Source organism: Nerophis lumbriciformis, linkage group LG04 (genome assembly GCF_033978685.3).
Source record: "Nerophis lumbriciformis linkage group LG04, RoL_Nlum_v2.1, whole genome shotgun sequence".
Taxonomy (NCBI): Eukaryota; Metazoa; Chordata; class Actinopteri; order Syngnathiformes; family Syngnathidae; genus Nerophis; species Nerophis lumbriciformis.
In genome coordinates, this window is record NC_084551.2 from 53157501 (window position 1) to 53177500 (window position 20000).

The 20000-nt window shown below is 31.6% G+C and overlaps 1 protein-coding gene and 3 non-coding genes across 5 annotated transcripts in view; all 4 read right to left on the reverse strand.

Moving 5' to 3' along the window:
- Positions 1–215: 215 nt before the first annotated feature.
- On the reverse strand, positions 216–287 carry trnap-agg (transfer RNA proline (anticodon AGG)). The gene has a single exon. It is a non-coding gene; the product is annotated as a tRNA-Pro (tRNA).
- A 5358-nt stretch (positions 288–5645) lies between these two features.
- On the reverse strand, positions 5646–5717 carry trnap-agg (transfer RNA proline (anticodon AGG)). The gene has a single exon. It is a non-coding gene; the product is annotated as a tRNA-Pro (tRNA).
- A 2804-nt stretch (positions 5718–8521) lies between these two features.
- Positions 8522–8593, reverse strand: trnap-agg (transfer RNA proline (anticodon AGG)). The gene has a single exon. It is a non-coding gene; the product is annotated as a tRNA-Pro (tRNA).
- Positions 8594–14211: 5618 nt separating this feature from the next.
- Positions 14212–20000, reverse strand: part of nt5c3a (5'-nucleotidase, cytosolic IIIA) — a 50276-nt gene continuing 44487 nt past the window's right edge. Inside the window, exon 8 of one of the 2 annotated variants that reach the window (XM_061957190.2) lies at positions 14212–15008. In XM_061957190.2, coding sequence (XP_061813174.1) covers positions 14907–15008 — 102 coding nt within the window. In that variant the 3' untranslated portion in view covers positions 14212–14906. The remainder of the gene's footprint in view (positions 15009–20000) is intronic. The other variant, XM_061957198.2, reaches the window with a different exon arrangement.

The window sequence follows — 20000 nt, forward strand, 5'->3', positions numbered from 1 at the left end:
CATATTTAGCGGGCCAGATTAAATGGACCAACGGGCCCGATGTGGCCCGCGGGCCGTAGTGTGCCCACCCCTGAGCTATAATGCAGAAGACTAAGCATAAAGTTGATCTCCAGAACTATTTGTATAATATGGACTTACTTACTCATGAGACTGCAAACTGGATTTGATGCTCCAAAGAGTTGGTGAACTTTGCATTCAATATTAAAAAAAAATGAGGGCTCGTCCGGGATTTGAACCCGGGACCTCTCGCACCCTAAGCGAGAATCATACCCCTAGACCAACGAGCCATATAAGGTTACGCTCTTTCATTTTTTAAAAACAATTGATGCCACGTACACAGTGGAAGTCTTATAATGTTGGTAAGAAACTGCACAATACCGCCGCCTACAGATCATTTAGTGTATTACAGCTGCTTTAAAGCGGACTGCTAAGAAAACTTCCCTGAAATGATTTAAAAAATAGAAGTGACATAAACAATAACATGCATTATAGCAGAGGTGCAGCGGCCAATTTGATATTTTTCATAATACAATATATAGATTTTTTATTTTTTTTTAACCTTTAGGGCTCCCCTCAAGTTTGGCCTCGGGGCCCCAAAAGGGTCTCAGTCACAAATATGTGAAAACATGTGTCATCTAATAAATTATCTGTCGATATAAAGTTGGAGTTTTTATTTTTTATTTTTTATGCTCTTTTTGTTCATGAAAACCCCGTCTTTTTAAGGGAAAAAACCCACAAAGTAGGTACAAAAAAAAGTGTAATATTTATGTGAAGTAAAAGGAGCCTTAAAAATGGCGATAATTTATAACAGCATTTATTTGTAGTTATTATTCTTTTTCTTTTTTTTTAAAGAAAGAAAAATGATTAACCTCAAGGAAAGAATAACATAAAAATTTGAAAAAATGTGTCATCTAATATTTATTTTTTTCTAACGCTTATCTGTCGATACAAAGTTGGAGTTTTTATTTTATTATTTTTAATGTTTTATGCCCTTTTTGTTCATGAAAACCCCGTTTTTTTGAATGAAAAAAAACCCAACACAATCTACATAATAAAAAAAGTGTAATATTTATGTGAAGTAATTGGAGCCTTAAAAATATCAATAATTTATAACAACGTTGATTTTGAGTCATTATTCATATTTTAAGCAAAAGTTAAATAAAATCCCACTAAACTTCTCAGGGATCCTAAAGTGTCCCACTCATAAAAGTGTTCCAAATAAATCATATATTTTTTTAATTTTTACTTCCAACGCTTAAATCTCGAGATCAACTTTATTATTTTGTTATTTTTTGTTGGGTTTCTTTGTTTGTTTCATGCTGTTTTTGTAATAGAACATTTTAGTTTTTTTTATAGAACACACAAAAAAAGAAACAAAACCCTGTTTTTTTATGGCAAACACAAACATTTTCAATATCCCCCCCCCCCCCAAAAAAAAAAAATTTAAAAGTGGATTTTGTTGATGAGAAGTAATTGGAGCCTTGATTCAGTCATTGTTATAAGTACACCTCTGCATAACATTGTATCCTTGTTAAAACTAAAGAATAAAAAGAAAGAAAAAGGATTAACCTCAAGGAAAAAATGTACATAAAAATGTGAAAACATGTGTCATCTAATATTTATTTTTTTGTAACGCTTATCTGTCGATACAAAGTTGGCGTTTTTATTTTATTATTTTTTATGTTCCATGCCCTTTTTGTTCATGAAAACCTTGCTTTTTTATGGAAAAAAACCAACAAAGTATGTAAAAAAAAGTGTAATATTTATGTGAAGTAAAAGGAGCCTTAAAAATGTCAATAATTTATAATAACATTGATTTGTAGTTATTATTCATATTTTAAGCAATAGTTAAATAAAATTCCGCTAAACTTCTTAGGGATCCTAAAGTGTCCCACTCATAAAAGTGTTTAAAAAAAACCAAACATACATTTTTTTTTTACTTCCAACGCTTAAATCTCGATATCAACTTTAGCTCAATCCGTCGATTATAAGTTTTTATTGTTTTGTTATTTTTTTAGTTTTTTGTTTGTTTGTTTCATGCTGTTTTTGTAATACAACATTTTTATAGAACACACAAAAAAGAAACAAAACCCTGTTTTTTTATGGCAAACACAAAAAAATGCAATATTTCCCCCCCCCAAAAAAGTGGATTTTTTGATGAGAATTGGAGCCTTGATTCAGTCATTGTTATAAGTACACCTCTGCATAACATTGTATCCTTGTTAAAACTAAAGGAAAACAAGAAAGAAAAATGATTAACCTCAAGGAAAGAATAACATAAAAATGTGAAAAAATGTGTCACCTAACATTTTTTGTTTTCTAACTTTATCTGTCGATACAGTTAGAATTTTTATTTTATTACTTTTTTTGTTTTATGCCCTTTTTGTTCATGAAAATCCCCGTTTTTTTTAATGAAAAAAACCCAACACAAACTACGTAATAAAAAAAAAGTGTAATATTTATGTGAAGTAATTGGAGCATTAAAAATGTCATAAATTTATAACAACATTAATTTTGAGTTATTATTCATATTTTAAGCAATAGTTCAATAAAATCCCACTAAACTTCTCAGAGATCATAAAGTGTTCCACTTATAAAAGTGTTACAAATAAATCATCCCTTTTTTTTTTCTTTTTTTTTTTACTTCCAATGCTTACAACTTTATTTTTTTATTTTTAGTTGTTTTGTTTTGTTTTTAATGCTGTTTTTGTAATAGAACATTTTAGTTTTTTTCTATAGAACACACAAAAAAAGAAACAAAACCCTGTTTTTTTATGGCAAACACAAAAAAATGCAATATTCCCACCCCCCCCAAAAAAAACTTAAAAAGTGGATTTTTTAATGGGAAGTAATTGGAGCCTTGATTCAGTCATTGTTATAAGTACACCTCTGCATAACATTGCATCCTTGTTAAAACTAAAGAAAAAAAAAAGAAAGAAAAATGATTAACCTCAAGGAAATAATAACATAAAAATGTGAAAAAATGTGTCATCTAATATTTATTGTTTTCTAACTTTATCTGTCGATACAAAGTTGGAGTTTTTATTATATCATTGTTTATGTTTTATGCTCTTCTTGTTCATGAAAACCCCGTTTTTTAATGAAAAAAACAACACTATTATTGTTTTTGTTTTTTTGTAGGTTTATTTTTGTTTGTTTCATGCTGCTTTTGTAATAGAACATTTTAGTTTTTTTTTTATAGAACACACAAAAAAAGAAACAAAACCCTGTTTTTTTACGGCAAACACAAAAAAATGCAATATTTCCTCCCCCAAAAAATATTAAAAAGTGGATTTTTTGATGGGAAATAATTGGAGACTTGATTCAGTCATTGTTATAAGTACACCTCTGCATAACATTGCATCCTTGTTAAAACTAAACAAATAAAAGAAAGAAAAATGATTAACCTCAAGGAAATAATAACATAAAAATGTGAAAAAATGTGTCATCTAATATTTATTGTTTTCTAACTTTATCTGTCGATACAAAGTTGGAGTTTTTATTATATCATTGTTTATGTTTTATGCTCTTCTTGTTCACGAAAACCCCGTTTTTAATGAAAAAAAACAACACTATTATTGTTTTTGTTTTTTTGTAGGTTTGTTTTTGTTTGTTTCATGCTGTTTTTGTAATAGAACATTTTAGTTTTTTTTTATAGAACACACAAAAAAAGAAACAAAACCCTGTTTTTTTATGGCAAACACAAAAAAATGCAATATTTCCTCCCCCAAAAAATATTAAAAAGTGGATTTTTTGATGGGAAATAATTGGAGACTTGATTCAGTCATTGTTATAAGTACACCTCTGCATAACATTGCATCCTTGTTAAAACTAAAGAAAGAAAAGAAAGAAAAATGATTAACCTCAAGGAAATAATAACATAAAAATGTGAAAAAATGTGTCATCTAATATTTATTGTTTTCTAACTTTATCTGTCGATACATAGTTAGAATTTTTATTTTATTACTTTTGATGTTTTATGCCCTATTTGTTCATGAAAACCCCGTTTTTTTTAATGAAAAAAACAACAACACAAACTACGTAATAAAAAAAAGTGTAATATTTATGTGAAGTAATTGGAGCATTAAAAATGTCATAAATTTATAACAACATTGATTTTGAGTTATTATTCATATTTTAAGCAATAGTTCAATAAAATCCCACTAAACTTCTCAGGGATCCTAAAGTGTCCCACTCATAAAAGTGTTCCAAATAAATCTTCCCTTTTTCTTTTTTTTTTACTTCCAACACTTAAAACTTTAGTTTTTTTATTTTTAGTTGTTTTGTTTTGTTTTTAATGCTGTTTTTGTAATAGAACATTTTAGGTTTTTTTATAGAACACACAAAAAAAGAAACAAAATCCTGTTTTTTTATGGCAAACACAAAAAAATGCAATATTTCCCCCCCCCCCAAAAAAAAATATTAAAAAGTGGATTTTTTTGATGAGAAGTAATTGGAGACTTGATTCAGTCATTGTTATAAGTACACCTCTGCATAACATTGTATCCTTGTTAAAACTAAAGAAAAAAAAGAAAGAAAATTATTAACCTCAAGGAAATAATAACATAAAAATGTGAAAACATGTGTGATCTAATATTTATTGTTTTCTAACTTTATCTGTCGATACAAAGTTGGAGTTTTTAATCATACTATTTTTTATGTTTTATGCTCTTCTTGTTCATGAAAACCCCGTTTTTTAATGAAAAAAACAACACTATTATTGTTTTTGTTTTTTTGTTCATGCTGTTTTTGTAATATCAAATTTTAGTTTTTTTTATGGAACACACAAAAAAGAAACAAAACCCTGTTTTTTTTATGGCAAACACAAAAAAATGCAATATTTCCCCCCCAAAAAATATTAAAAAGTGGATTTTTTTGATGAGAAGTAATTGGAGACTTGATTCAGTCATTGTTATAAGTACACCTCTGCAGACCTTGGTATCCTTGTTAAAACAAAACAAAAAAAAGAAAAAGAAAAATGATTAACCTCAAGGAAATAATAACATAAAAATGCGTGAGCAAATTTTTTGAGAACAACATTTCTCAACCAGCTATTGCAAGGAATTTAGGGATTTCACCATCTACGCTCCGTAATATCATCAAAAGGTTCAGAGAATCTGGAGAAATCACTGCACGTAAGCCATGATATTACGGACCTTGGATCCCTCAGGCGGTACTGCATCAACAAGCGACATCAGTGTGTAAAGGATATCACCACATGGGCTCAGGAACACTCCAGAAACCCACTGTCAGTAACTACAGTTGGTCGCTACATCTGTAAGTGCAAGTTAAAACTCTACGATGCAAAGCCAAAGCCATTTATCAACAACACCCAGAAACACTGCTGGCTCCGCTGGGCCCAAGCTCATCTATGATGGACTGAAAAATGTCCCTGTGACAACTTTTTTGCAATGTGTTGCTGCCATTAAATTCTAAGTTAATGATTATTTGCATACAAAAAAAGGAGTTTCTCAGTGTGAAGATGAAATATCTTGTCTTTGCAGTCTATTCAATTGAATATAATATTCACATAGTTTATCTCCAGAACTATCTGTATAATATGGACTTTCTTACTCATGAGACTGCGCATTGGATTTGATGCTCCAAAGAGTTGGTGAACTTTACATTCAATATTTGAAAAATGAGGGCTCGTCCGGGATTTGAACCCGGGACCTCTCGCACCCTAAGCGAGAATCATACCCCTAGACCAACGAGCCATGTGGGTTTACAAAGTCCATTTTTTAAAGACAATTGATGCCACGTACACAGTGGAAGTCTTATAATGCTGGTAAGAAACTGCACAATACCGCCGCCTACAGACCATTTAGTGTATTACAGCTGCTTTAAAGCGGACTGCTAAGAAAACTTTCCTGAAAAGATACAAAAAAATAGAAGTTCCACAAACAATAACATGCATTATAGCAGAGGTGCGGCGGCCAATTTGATATTTTTCATAATACTATATATAGATTTTTTATTTTATTTTTATTTATTTTTTTTTCCCTTTAAGGCTCCCCTCAAGTTTGGTCCCATCTCAGTCATACAAATGTGGAAAAAATGTGTCATCTAATATTTATTTTTTGTAACTCTTATCTGTCGATACAAAGTTGGGATTTTTATTTAATTATTGTTTATGTTTTATACCCTTTTTGTTCATGAAAACCCTGTTTTTTTTAAATGAAAAAAAAAACCCCAACACAAATTACGTAATAAAAGAAAGTGTAATATTTATGTGAAGTAATTGGAGCCTTAAAAAATTCAATACTTTATAACAACGTTGATTCTGAGTCATTATTCATATTTTATGCAATAAATAAATAAAATCCCACTAAACTTCTCAGGGATCCTAAAGTGTTCCACTTATAAAAGTGTTCCAAATAAATCATACTTTTTTTTTTCTTTTTTTTTTTTACTTCCAACACTTAAAACTTTAATTTTTTTTTATTTTTAGTTGTTTTTTTTAATGCTATTTTTGTAATAGAACATTTGAGTGTTTTTATAGAACACACAAAAAAGAAACAAAACCCTGTTTTTTTATGGTAAACACACAAAAATGCAATATTTCCTCCCCCAAAAAATATTAAAAAGTGGATTTTTTGATGGGAAGTAATTGGAGCCTTGATTCAGTCATTGTTATAAGTACACCTCTGCATAACATTGTATCCTTGTTAAAACTAAAGGAAAACAAGAAAGAAAAAGGATTAACCTCAAGGAAAGAATAACATAAAAATGTGAAAAAATGTGTCATCTAATATTTATTGTTTTCTAACTTTATCTGTCGATACATAGTTAGAATTTTTATTTTATTACTTTTGATGTTTTATGCCCTTTTTGTTCATGAAAACCCTGTTTTTTTAATGAAAAAAACAACAACACAAACTACGTAATAAAAAAAGTGTAATATTTATGTGAAGTAATTGGAGCATTAAAAATGTCATAAATTTATAACAACATTGATTTTGAGTTATTATTCATATTTTAAGCAATAGTTCAATAAAATCCCACTAAACTTCTCAGGGATCCTAAAGTGTCCCACTCATAAAAGTGTTCCAAATAAATCATACCTTTTTTCTTTTTCTTTTTTTTTTTTATTTCCAACGCTTAAAACTTTATTTTTTTTTATTTTTAGTTGTTTTGTTTTGTTTTTAATGCTTTTTTTTGTAATAGAACATTTTAGTTTTTTTTATAGAACACACGGAAAAGAAACAAAACACTGTTTTTTTTATGGCAAACACAAAAAAATGCAATATTCCCCCCCACCCCCCCAAAAAAATATTAAAAAGTGGATTTTTTGATGGGAAGTAATTGGAGCCTTGATTCAGTCATTGTTATAAGTACATCTCTGCATAACATTGTATCCTTGTTAAAACTAAAGAAAAAAAAGAAAGAAAAATGATTAACCTCAAGGAAAGAATAACATAAAAATGTGAAAAAATGTGTCATCTAATATTTATTGTTTTTAACTTTATCTGTCGATACAAAGTTGGAGTTTTTATTATATCATTTTTTATGTTTTATGCTCTTCTTGTTCATGAAAACCCAATTTTTTAATGAAAAGAACAACACTATTATTGTTTTTGTTTTTTTGTAGGTTTATTTTTGTTTGTTTCATGCTGTTTTTGTAATAGAACATTTTAGGGTTTTTTTTATAGAACACACAAAAAAAGAAACAAAATCCTGTTTTTTTTATGGCAAACACAAAAAAATTCAATATTTCCTCCCCAAAAAATATTAAAAAGTGGATTTTTTTTAATGGGAAATAATTGGGGACTTGATTCAGTCATTGTTATAAGTACACCTCTGCATAACATTGTATCCTTGTTAAAACTAAAGAAAGAAAAAAAAGAAAAATGATTAACCTCAAGGAAATAATAACATAAAAATGCGTGAGCAAATTTTTTGAGAACAACATTTCTCAACCAGCTATTGCAAGGAATTTAGGGATTTCACCATCTACGCTCCGTAATATCATCAAAAGGTTCAGAGAATCTGGAGAAATCACTGCACGTAAGCCATGATATTACGGACCTTGGATCCCTCAGGCGGTACTGCATCAAAAAGTGACATCAGTGTGTAAAGGATATCACCACATGGGCTTAGGAACACTTCAGAAACCCACTGTCAGTAACTACAGTTGGTCACTACATCTGTAAGTGCAAGTTAAAACTCTACTATGCAAAGCCAAAGCCATTTATCAACAACACCCAGAAACACTGCTGGCTCCACTGGGCCCGAGCTCATCTACGATGGACTGAAAAATGCCCCTGTGACAACTTTTTTGCAATGTGTTGCTGCCATGAAATTCTAAGTTAATGATTATTTGCACAAAAAAAATTAAGTTTCTCAGTTCGAACATGAAATATCTTGTCTTTGCAGTCTATTCAATTGAATATAATATTCATAAAGTTTATCTCCAGAACTATCTGTATAATATGGACTTACTTACTTACTCATGAGACTGCAAACTGGATTTGATGCTCCAAAGAGTTGGTGAACTTTACATTAAATATTTGAAAAATGAGGGCTCGTCCGGGATTTGAACCCGGGACCTCTCGCACCCTAAGCGAGAATCATACCCCTAGACCAACGAGCCATGTGGGGATGCACTTCCATTTTCTGATGCCACGTACACAGTGGAAGTCTTATAATGCTGGTAGGAAACTGCACAATACTTCCCTCTACAGATCCTTTAGTGTATTACAGCTGCTTTAAAGCGGACTGCTAAGAAAACTTCCCTGAAAAGATTTAAAAAATACAAGATACACAAACAATAACATGCATTATAGCATTCTTTTCAAAAACAATACAATATATAGACTTTTTTTGGGGGGTCTCCTCAAGTTTGGCCCCCGGGGACCCAGTCTTAGTCTTAAACATTTTAAAAATGACTCATACTGTAATCATTATTTTTTTCAACAGTTACATCTCTTGATCAAAAGTTTTGATTTACTTTTTTATTTTATTTTTTAAAGTTTTATGCCCTTTTTAATGACAAAAACACAAAATATGCAATATTCCGCCCCACATCTCCCCCCAAAATGAAAGTAAAATATATGATGTGAAGTCATTAGAGACTTAAATAGGTCAATATTTCCTAGCAACATTGATTTTGATTCACTATTATTTTTTGAACAATGCCATTAAAAAAAAATATTTTACTTTCAACGCTTAAATCTCAAAGTCAACCTTAGATCAATATGACGATTATAACTTTTTATTCATTTTTTTATATATTTTTTTTGTGTGTTTTATGCTGTTTTTTGTGATACAAAATTGTGTTTTTTTTTTAGCACACAAAAACAGGAAAAATGAAAAAGAAAACATTGATTTTTGATGACACACAAAATATGCAACATTTTTTCCCAAAATTATAATAAAGTGGAATTTTTAAAATAAATAAATAAAATAAATAAATAAAGTGGAATTTTTGATGTGAAATAATTGGAGCCTGAATAACATCAATAATTCATAATATTGATTTTGATGCATTATTATTTTGGAACAATGGCAGTTTAAAAACACCCCACTAAATTATCAGGAAGCCTAATGGGTCTCACTCATAAAAGTGTTAAAAATAAGTCAGATTATATATTTTTTTACTTTAAATGCTTAAATCTCAAGATCGACTTTAGATCAATCTGTTGATTGTAACTTTTTATTTTTTGCTTGTTTTGTGCTTTTTTTTGTAATAGAAAACATTCATTTTTATAGCAAACAAACATGCAATGTTTGTAGAATTGGAATATTTGATGCAAACTAAACGGAGCTTTGACCAGGTCAATTTTGATTCAATATATATATTTTTTTTTAGCAAAAACAGTTTTAAAGAAAAAAATGTCAGCTTATTAGAGTCAACTATGCAACTTTTTTCTCGTTACATTTCACCTGTTTTACTATTTTATTCCACTATTTGTTTTGGTAAATATTATTTTTGCACTTGAACACAACATTTCAACTTCCACCAATCAAAAAAAAAAAAAAAAAAAAAAAAAAAAGCCCCTTCGGGTCACATCAGTGGTAATTTGCGGCCTCACAAAATGTTTTTATTTCATCTTCAATTCACACCATCACAGACAAAAAAGAATCTGTTATATAAAAATACAACACATGAAAGTACTTTTGGAAATGGAGGTCCACAGAAGATCCAGTATGTGTGACATGATTCCCCGTTTCACTGATATTTATTTGACTCCTCCTCTCCTGTCTTTGCACATCAAGTTGAAAAAGGCAACATGCAGGCGATGGATAAATAGCAGCACATGTCAAACATGATGGTGGAACACACTTCTAACTACTTTGGTTGAAGCTTTTTTAGTTTTACCATTGATTTCTGCTCTAACTCTTACACGCGTATGACTCATACACATGTATTACTCATATGAGTCATACATGTGTATGAGTTTTACTCATATTCATAATACTCATACACGTGTATGAGTCATACTCATGTTTGAGTTTCAGCCATACACATGTAGGAGTATGAGTCATACACATGTATGACTCATACTCGTACACATGTATGAGTCATACTCATTTGTATGAGTCATACTCATATGTTTGAGTTTGAGCCATACACATGTATGACGCATACATGTGTATGACTGGTACCCATGTATGAGTCATACTCATATGCATGATTCATACTCATATGTATGAGACATACACATGTATGAGTCATACTCGTATGCATGATTCATACTTATATGTATGAGTCATACTCTTACACATGTATGAGCTATACTCACATGTATGAGTCATACTCACATGTATGAGTGATACATGTATGAGTGATACATGTATGAGTCATACTCGTACACAAGTATGAGTCATGCTCATATGTATAAGTCATACTCATAACTGAGTCATACTCATATGGATGATTCATACTCATATGTATGAGTCATACTCATACACATGTATGAGTCATACTCATAACTATGAGTCATACTCATACACATGTATGAGTCATACTCATATGTATGAGACATACTCACATGTATGAGTCATACTCACATGTATGAGTCATACTCACATGTATGAGTCATACTCGTACACATGTATGAGTCACTCGTACACATGTATGAGTCATACTCACATGTATGAGTCATACTCACATGTATGAGTCATACTCGTACACATGTATGAGTCACTCGTACACATGTATGAGTCATACTCGTACACATGTATGAGTGATCCTCACATGCATGAGTCATACTCGCATGTATGAGTCATACTCGCACACATGTATGAGTCATACTCACATGTATGAGTCATACTCGTACACATGTATGAGTGATACTCACACGCATGTATGAGTCATACATGTATTAGTCATACTCACATGTATGAGTCATACTCTTGCACATGTTCGAGTCATACTCATATGTACGAGTCATACTCACATGTATGAGTCATACTCGTACACACGTATGAGTCATACTCGTACACATGTATAAGTCATACTCGTACACACGTATGAGTCATACTCACATGTATGAGTCATACTCACATGTATGAGTCATTCGTACACATGTATGAGTCATACTCACATGTATGAGTCATACTCACATGTATGAGTGATACTCACATGTATGAGTCATACTCACATGTATGAGTCATACTCATGTATGAGTCATACTCACATGTATGAGTCATTCGTACACTTGTATGAGTGATACTCACATGTATGAGTCGTACTAGTACACATGTATGAGTGATACTCACATGTATGAATCATACTCACATGTATGAGTGATACTCACATGTATGAATCATACTCACATGTATGAGTGATACTCACATGTATGAGTGATACTCACATGTATGAATCATACATGTATGAGTGATACTCGTACACATGTATGAGTGATCCTCACATGCATGAGTCATACTCGCATGTATGAGTCATACTCGCACACATGTATGAGTCATACTCACATGTATGAGTCATACTCGTACACATGTATGAGTGATACTCACACGCATGTATGAGTCATACATGTATTAGTCATACTCACATGTATGAGTCATACTCTTGCACATGTTCGAGTCATACTCATATGTACGAGTCATACTCACATGTATGAGTCATACTCGTACACACGTATGAGTCATACTCGTACACATGTATAAGTCATACTCGTACACACGTATGAGTCATACTCACATGTATGAGTCATACTCACATGTATGAGTCATTCGTACACATGTATGAGTCATACTCACATGTATGAGTCATACTCACATGTATGAGTGATACTCACATGTATGAGTCATACTCACATGTATGAGTCATACTCATGTATGAGTCATACTCACATGTATGAGTCATTCGTACACTTGTATGAGTGATACTCACATGTATGAGTCATACTAGTACACATGTATGAGTGATACTCACATGTATGAATCATACTCACATGTATGAGTGATACTCACATGTATGAATCATACTCACATGTATGAGTGATACTCACATGTATGAGTGATACTCACATGTATGAATCATACATGTATGAGTGATACTCGTACACATGTATGAGTCATACTCACATGTATGAGTGATACTCACATGTATGAGTCATACTCACATGTATGAGTGATACTCACATGTATGAGTCGTACTCGTACACACGTATGAGTCATACTCGTACACATGTATAAGTCATACTCGTACACATGCATGAGTGATACTCACATGTATGAGTCACTCACATGTATGAGTCATACTCACATGTATGAGTCATACACATGTATGAATCATACTCACATGTATGAGTCATTCGTACACACGTATGAGTGATACTCACATGTATGAGTGATACTCACATGTATGAGTCATACTCACATGTATGAGTCATACTCACATGTATGAGTCATACTAGTACACATGTATGAGTGATACTCACATGTATGAGTCATACTCGTACACATGTATGAGTCATACTCACATGTATGAGTGATACTCACATGTATGAATCATACTCACATGTATGAATCATACTCACATGTATGAATCATACTCACATGTATGAGTCATTCGTACACATGTATGAGTGATACTCACATGTAAGTGATACTCACATGTATGAGTCATACTCACATGTATGAGTCATACTCACATGTATGAGCCATACTCACATGTATGAGTCATACTCACATGTATGAGTGATACTCACATGTATGAGTGATACTCACATGTATGAGTTATACTCACATGTATGAGTCATACTCACATGTATGAATCATACTCACATGTATGAATCATACTCACATGTATGAGTGATACTCACATGTATGAATCATACTCACATGTATGAATCATACTCACATGTATGAATCATACTCACATGTATGAGTCATTCGTACACATGTATGAGTGATACTCACATGTATGAGTCATACTCACATGTATGAGTCATACTCACATGTATGAATCATTCTCACATGTATGAGTCATACTCACATGTATGAATCATACTCACATGTATGAATCATACTCACATGTATGAATCATACCCACATGTATGAGTCATACTCACATGTATGAGTCATACTAGTACACATGTATGAGTGATACTCACATGTAGGAATCATACTCACATGTATGAATCATACCCACATGTATGAGTCATACTCACATGTATGAGTCATAATCACATGTATGAGTCATACTAGTACACATGTATGAGTGATACATGTATGAATCATACCCACATGTATGAGTCATACTCACATGTATGAGTCATACTAGTACACATGTATGAGTGATACTCACATGTATGAATCATACCCACATGTATGAGTCATACTCACATGTATGAGTCATACTCACATGTATGAATCATACCCACATGTATGAATCATACCCACATGTATGAGTCATACTCACATGTATGAGTCATACTAGTACACATGTATGAGTGATACTCACATGTAGGAATCATACTCACATGTATGAATCATACCCACATGTATGAGTCATACTCACATGTATGAGTCATAATCACATGTATGAGTCATACTAGTACACATGTATGAGTGATACATGTATGAATCATACCCACATGTATGAGTCATACTCACATGTATGAGTCATACTAGTACACATGTATGAGTGATACTCACATGTATGAATCATACCCACATGTATGAGTCATACTCACATGTATGAGTCATACTCACATGTATGAATCATACCCACATGTATGAATCATACCCACATGTATGAGTCATACTCACATGTATGAGTCATACTAGTACACATGTATGAGTGATACTCACATGTATGAATCATACTCACATGTATGAATCATACTCACATGTATGAGTCATACTCACATGTATGAATCATACCCACATGTATGAGTCATACTCACATGTATGAGTCATACTAGTACACATGTATGAGTGATACTCACATGTATGAATCATACTCACATGTATGAGTCATGCGGTGAATGTTGGAGCAGTAGAATAAAGTGCTTGAATGAGTTTTAACTGCGAGTAAACATGGCTTCTTTTTTTTCTCTCTCCTAAAAGCCGAGCGCACATCAACTGATGCTAACTCTGATATTCACATCCACTGATGCTAACTCTGATATTCTCACGTAGACTTAAGAATGATGCTTGCAACACATTTTCATTCATATTGAGGATTGCGTCCTAAAATGTGGTCCTTCTGTACCGCCCTTCTGCTGTTCTCTGGCCCGACTCCCCGGGTAGACCGAGGACAAGGATCCATGGCGTGTGCGGCGAGGTGACGGAGATGGCGTGGAGGTGCAGAAGCAACAAGCAGGGCAGGAAGAAGGTTTGTCAAAGAACATTTACAAAGGCTGTGATGGGGGAAGGGGGGGCAGGAAGTAGTGGACAGTGTTTGGGTCACTGGTCACTGGCTGGAGGGGAAGTTATAGAACCTTCTGGAGGATAGCGTTGGGCACTTCCAGGGTCTCGTCCTTCACCAGGACGATGTCATAAGAGTCCAAATATTTGTCCAGACGCTCCTCCACCTGCCGAGCCACATCCACACACACACCGTCACAAACTATCCACCCCAGGATTTTGTTGGATTATTGTTGTGCTGGTCACAGAAACACGGCAAATTTTGTTGCACCTTTCTGAAAAAGGTGCAACAAAATTTGCCGTGTTTTAAGGTTTATACAATCCTATGGGATTCAGAACCTTTTTGACCTCAGGGCCCAACTTTTCCACTACAGAGGGGCCCGGTGCCCCACTCAATATTAACACTCAATTAGTAACTCTTACTCTGGATTTTAATCGTTATCAATATTTATAGTTTACAACCTTGTCAAATGATATGAAAGCATGTGTTCATCACAAAGATGATTATTTAACACACAAACATTAGGCTTAGGTCAGGCTGATTAGAAATAAAATAAGTACTAATCAAATATACCGCGTAAGAAGGGACTCATGAAGAAGAATACATTTACATACAATTATGTCAATTAATAATGAATGTTTCCGAAATAAACGTTCAATAAAAATAAACAAAGCTCCACCACTTTAGTCATATTTTTTGCACTTAAAAGAAACTTCTCTATGACTTCTTTGGGGACTATATTCTACAAACCCTGTTTCCATATGAGTTGGGAAATTGTGTTAGATGTAAATATAAACGGAATACAATGATTTGCAAATCATTTTCAACCCATATTCAGTTGAATATGCTACAAAGACAACATATTTGATGTTCAAACTCATAAACATTTTTTTTTTATATATAATAATTATCTTAGAATTTCATGGCTGCAACACGTGCCAAATTAGTTGGGAAAGGGCATGTTCACCACTGTGTTACATGGCCTTTCTTTTTAACAACACTCAGTAAACGTTTGGGAACTGAGGAGACACATTTTTGAAGCTTCTCAGGTGGAATTATTTCCCATTCTTGCTTGATGTACAGCTTAAGTTGTTCAACAGTTTTCCGTTGTGCTATTTCAGGCTTCATAATGCGCCACACATTTTCAATGGGAGACAGGTCTGGACTGCAGGCAGGCCAGTCTAGTACCCGCACTCTTTTACTATGAAGCCACGTTGATGTAACACGTGGCTTGGCATTGTCTTGCTGAAATAAGCAGGGGCGTCCATGGTGACGTTGCTTGGATGGCAACATATGTTGTTCCAAAACCTGTATGTACCTTTCAGCATTAATGGTGCCTTCACAGATGTGTAAGTTACCCATGTCTTGGGCACTAATACACCCCCATACCATCACACATGCTGGATTTTTAACTTTGCGCCTAGAACAATCCAGATGGTTCTTTTCCTCTTTGGTCCGGAGGACACGACGTCCACAGTTTCCAAAAACAATTTGAAATGTGGACTCGTCAGACCACAAAACACTTTTCCACTTTGTATCAGTCCATCTTAGATGAGCTCAGGCCCAGGGAAGCCGGCGGCGTTTCTGGGTGTTGTTGATAAACGGTTTTCGCCTTGCATAGGAGAGTTTTAACTTGCACTTACAGATGTAGCGACCAACTGTAGTTACTGACAGTGGGTTTCTGAAGTGTTCCTGAGCCCATGTGGTGATATCCTTTACACACTGATGTCGCTTGTTGATGCAGTACAGCCTGAGAGATCGAAGGTCACGGGCATAGCTGCTTACGTGCAGTGATTTCTCCAGATTCTCTGAACCCTTTGATGATATTACGGACCGTAGATGGTGAAATCCCTAAATTCCTTGCAATAGCTGGTTGAGAAAGGGTTTTCTTAAACTGTTCAACAATTTGCTCACGCATTTGTTGACAAAGTGGTGACCCTCGCCCCATCCTTGTTTGTGAATGACTGAGCATTTCATGGAATCTACTTTTATACCCAATCACGGCATCCACCTGTTCCCAAATTGCCTGTTCACCTGTGGGATGTTCCAAATAAGTGTTTGATGAGCATTCCTCAACTTTATCAGTATTTATTGCCACCTTTCCCAACTTCTTTGTCGCGTGTTGCTGGCATCAAATTCTAAGTTAATGATTATTTGCAAAAAAAAAAAAGGTTTATGAGTTTGAACATCAAATATGTTGTCTTTGTAGCATATTCAACTGAATATGGGTTGAAAATGATTTGCAAATCATTGTATTCCGTTTATATTTACATCCAACACAATTTCCCAACTCATATGGAAACGGGGTTTGTAGTTCCTAGTAGTGAGGTGGGTCTTTCGAATAGTTCCATGGACTTTAAAGGGGGCTGATTGGTTGAACACGGTTAGGGGTGTTGCTAAAAGGTTGTTTTCTAAGTCTCAGCCGCCATTCCAGCATGCCCGGCGACGTGTTTGTTTCAGCTATTTTATTGCTGTTTATTATTTTTTACAAACTTTATTTCAATTCGCGAAGCAACGAGAAATAAACGGACTCCTTTAAAGGTATTTACAGAGGAGTATAAAGTATTTAGCCGGACTTTGAAGCGGCGACCCCAACATCGTATTTTGAAGATAAACCTGAAATGAAGGACGAGTGGAACAAAGGTAAACAACTTCAATTATTACCTATTTATTTTATTACATGTTGTAAAAGTAGTTAGTGACACTCCATTTGTGTAGTTATTAGCCTCAACCTGAGTGAACATAATGCTAATGCTAACAAGCTAACACTAAAACGGCGAGTTTGTGGTGTCGCTGTGAGATAAACACTGACATGTATTATTTACATATTGTTATTTACAGATAAACACTGACATTTATTATTTATATATTGTTATTTACAGATGAACATTGACATTTATATATTGTTATTTACAGATAAACACTGACATTTATTATTTATATATTATTTACAGATAAACACTGACATTTATTATTTATATATTGTTATTTACAGATAAACACTGACATTTATTATTTATATATTGTTATTTACAGATAAACACTGACATGTATTATTTATATATTATTATTTACAGATAAACACTGACATTTATTATTTATATATTGTTATTTACAGATAAACACTGACATTTATTATTTACAGATAAACACTGACATGTATTATTTATATATTGTTATTTACAGATAAACACTGACATGTATTATTTATATATTATTATTTACAGATAAACACTGACATGTATTATTTATATATTATTTACAGATAAACACTGACATTATTTATGTTATTTACAGATAAACACTGACATGTATTATTTATATATTGTTATTTACAGATAAACTGATATTTTTTATATATTGTTATTTACAGATAAACACTGACATGTATTATTTATATATTATTATTTACAGATAAACACTGTTATGTATTATTTATATATTATTATTTACAGATAAACACTGACATTTATTATTTATATATTGCTATTAAGAGATAAACACTGACATTTATTATTTACAGATAAACACTGACATTTATTATTTATATATTGTTATTTACAGATAAACACTGACATTTATTATTTATATATTGTTATTTACAGATAAACACTGACATTTATTATTTATATATTGTTATTTACAGATAAACCCTGACATGTATTATTTATATATTATTATTTACAGATAAACACTGACATTTATTATTTATATATTGCTATTTAGAGATAAACACTGACATTTATTATTTATATAATGTTATTTACAGATAAACACTGACATTTATTATTTATAAAATTGTTATTGACAGATAAACACTGACATTTATTATTTATATATTGTTATTGTCAGATAAACACTGACATTTATTATTTATATATTGTTATTTACAGATAAACACTGACATTTATTATATATATATTATTTACAGATAAACACTGACATATATTAGTTATATATTGTTATTTACAGATAAACACTGACATGTATTATTTATATATTGTTATTTACAGATAAACACTGACATGTATTATTTATATATTGTTATTTACAGATAAACACTGACATGTATTATTTATATATTGTTATTTACAGATAAACACTGACATTTATTATTTATATATTGTTATTTACAGATAAACACTGACATTTATTATTTATATATTGTTATTTACAGATAAACACTGACATTATTTATATATTGTTATTTACAGATAAACACTGACATTTATTATTTATATATTGTTATTTACAGATAAACACTGACATTTATTATTTATATATTGTTATTTACAGATAAACACTGACATGTATTATTTATATATTATTATTTACAGATAAACACTGACATTTATTATTTATATATTGTTATTTACAGATAAACACTGACATTTATTATTTACAGATAAACACTGACATGTATTATTTATATATTGTTATTTACAGATAAACACTGACATGTATTATTTATATATTATTATTTACAGATAAACACTGACATGTATTATTTATATATTATTTACAGATAAACACTGACATTATTTATATATTGTTATTTACAGATAAACACTGACATGTATTATTTACATATTGTTATTTACAGATAAACACTGACATGTATTATTTATATATTATTATTTACAGATAAACACTGACATTTATTATTTATATATTGTTATTTACAGATAAACACTGACATTTATTATGTATATATTGTTATTTACAGATAAACACTGACATGTATTATTTATATATTGTTATTTACAGATAAACACTGACATTTATTATTTATATATTGTTATTTACAGATAAACACTGACATTTATTATTTATATATTGTTATTTACAGATAAACACTGACATTTATTATTTATATATTGTTATTTACAGATAAACACTGACATTTATTATTTATATATTGTTATTTACAGATAAACACTGACATTTATTATATATATATTATTTACAGATAAACACTGACATATATTAGTTATATATTGTTATTTACAGATAAACACTGACATGTATTATTTATATATTGTTATTTACAGATAAACACTGATATTTTTTATATATTGTTATTTACAGATAAACACTGACATGTATTATTTATATATTATTATTTACAGATAAACACTGTTATGTATTATTTATATAT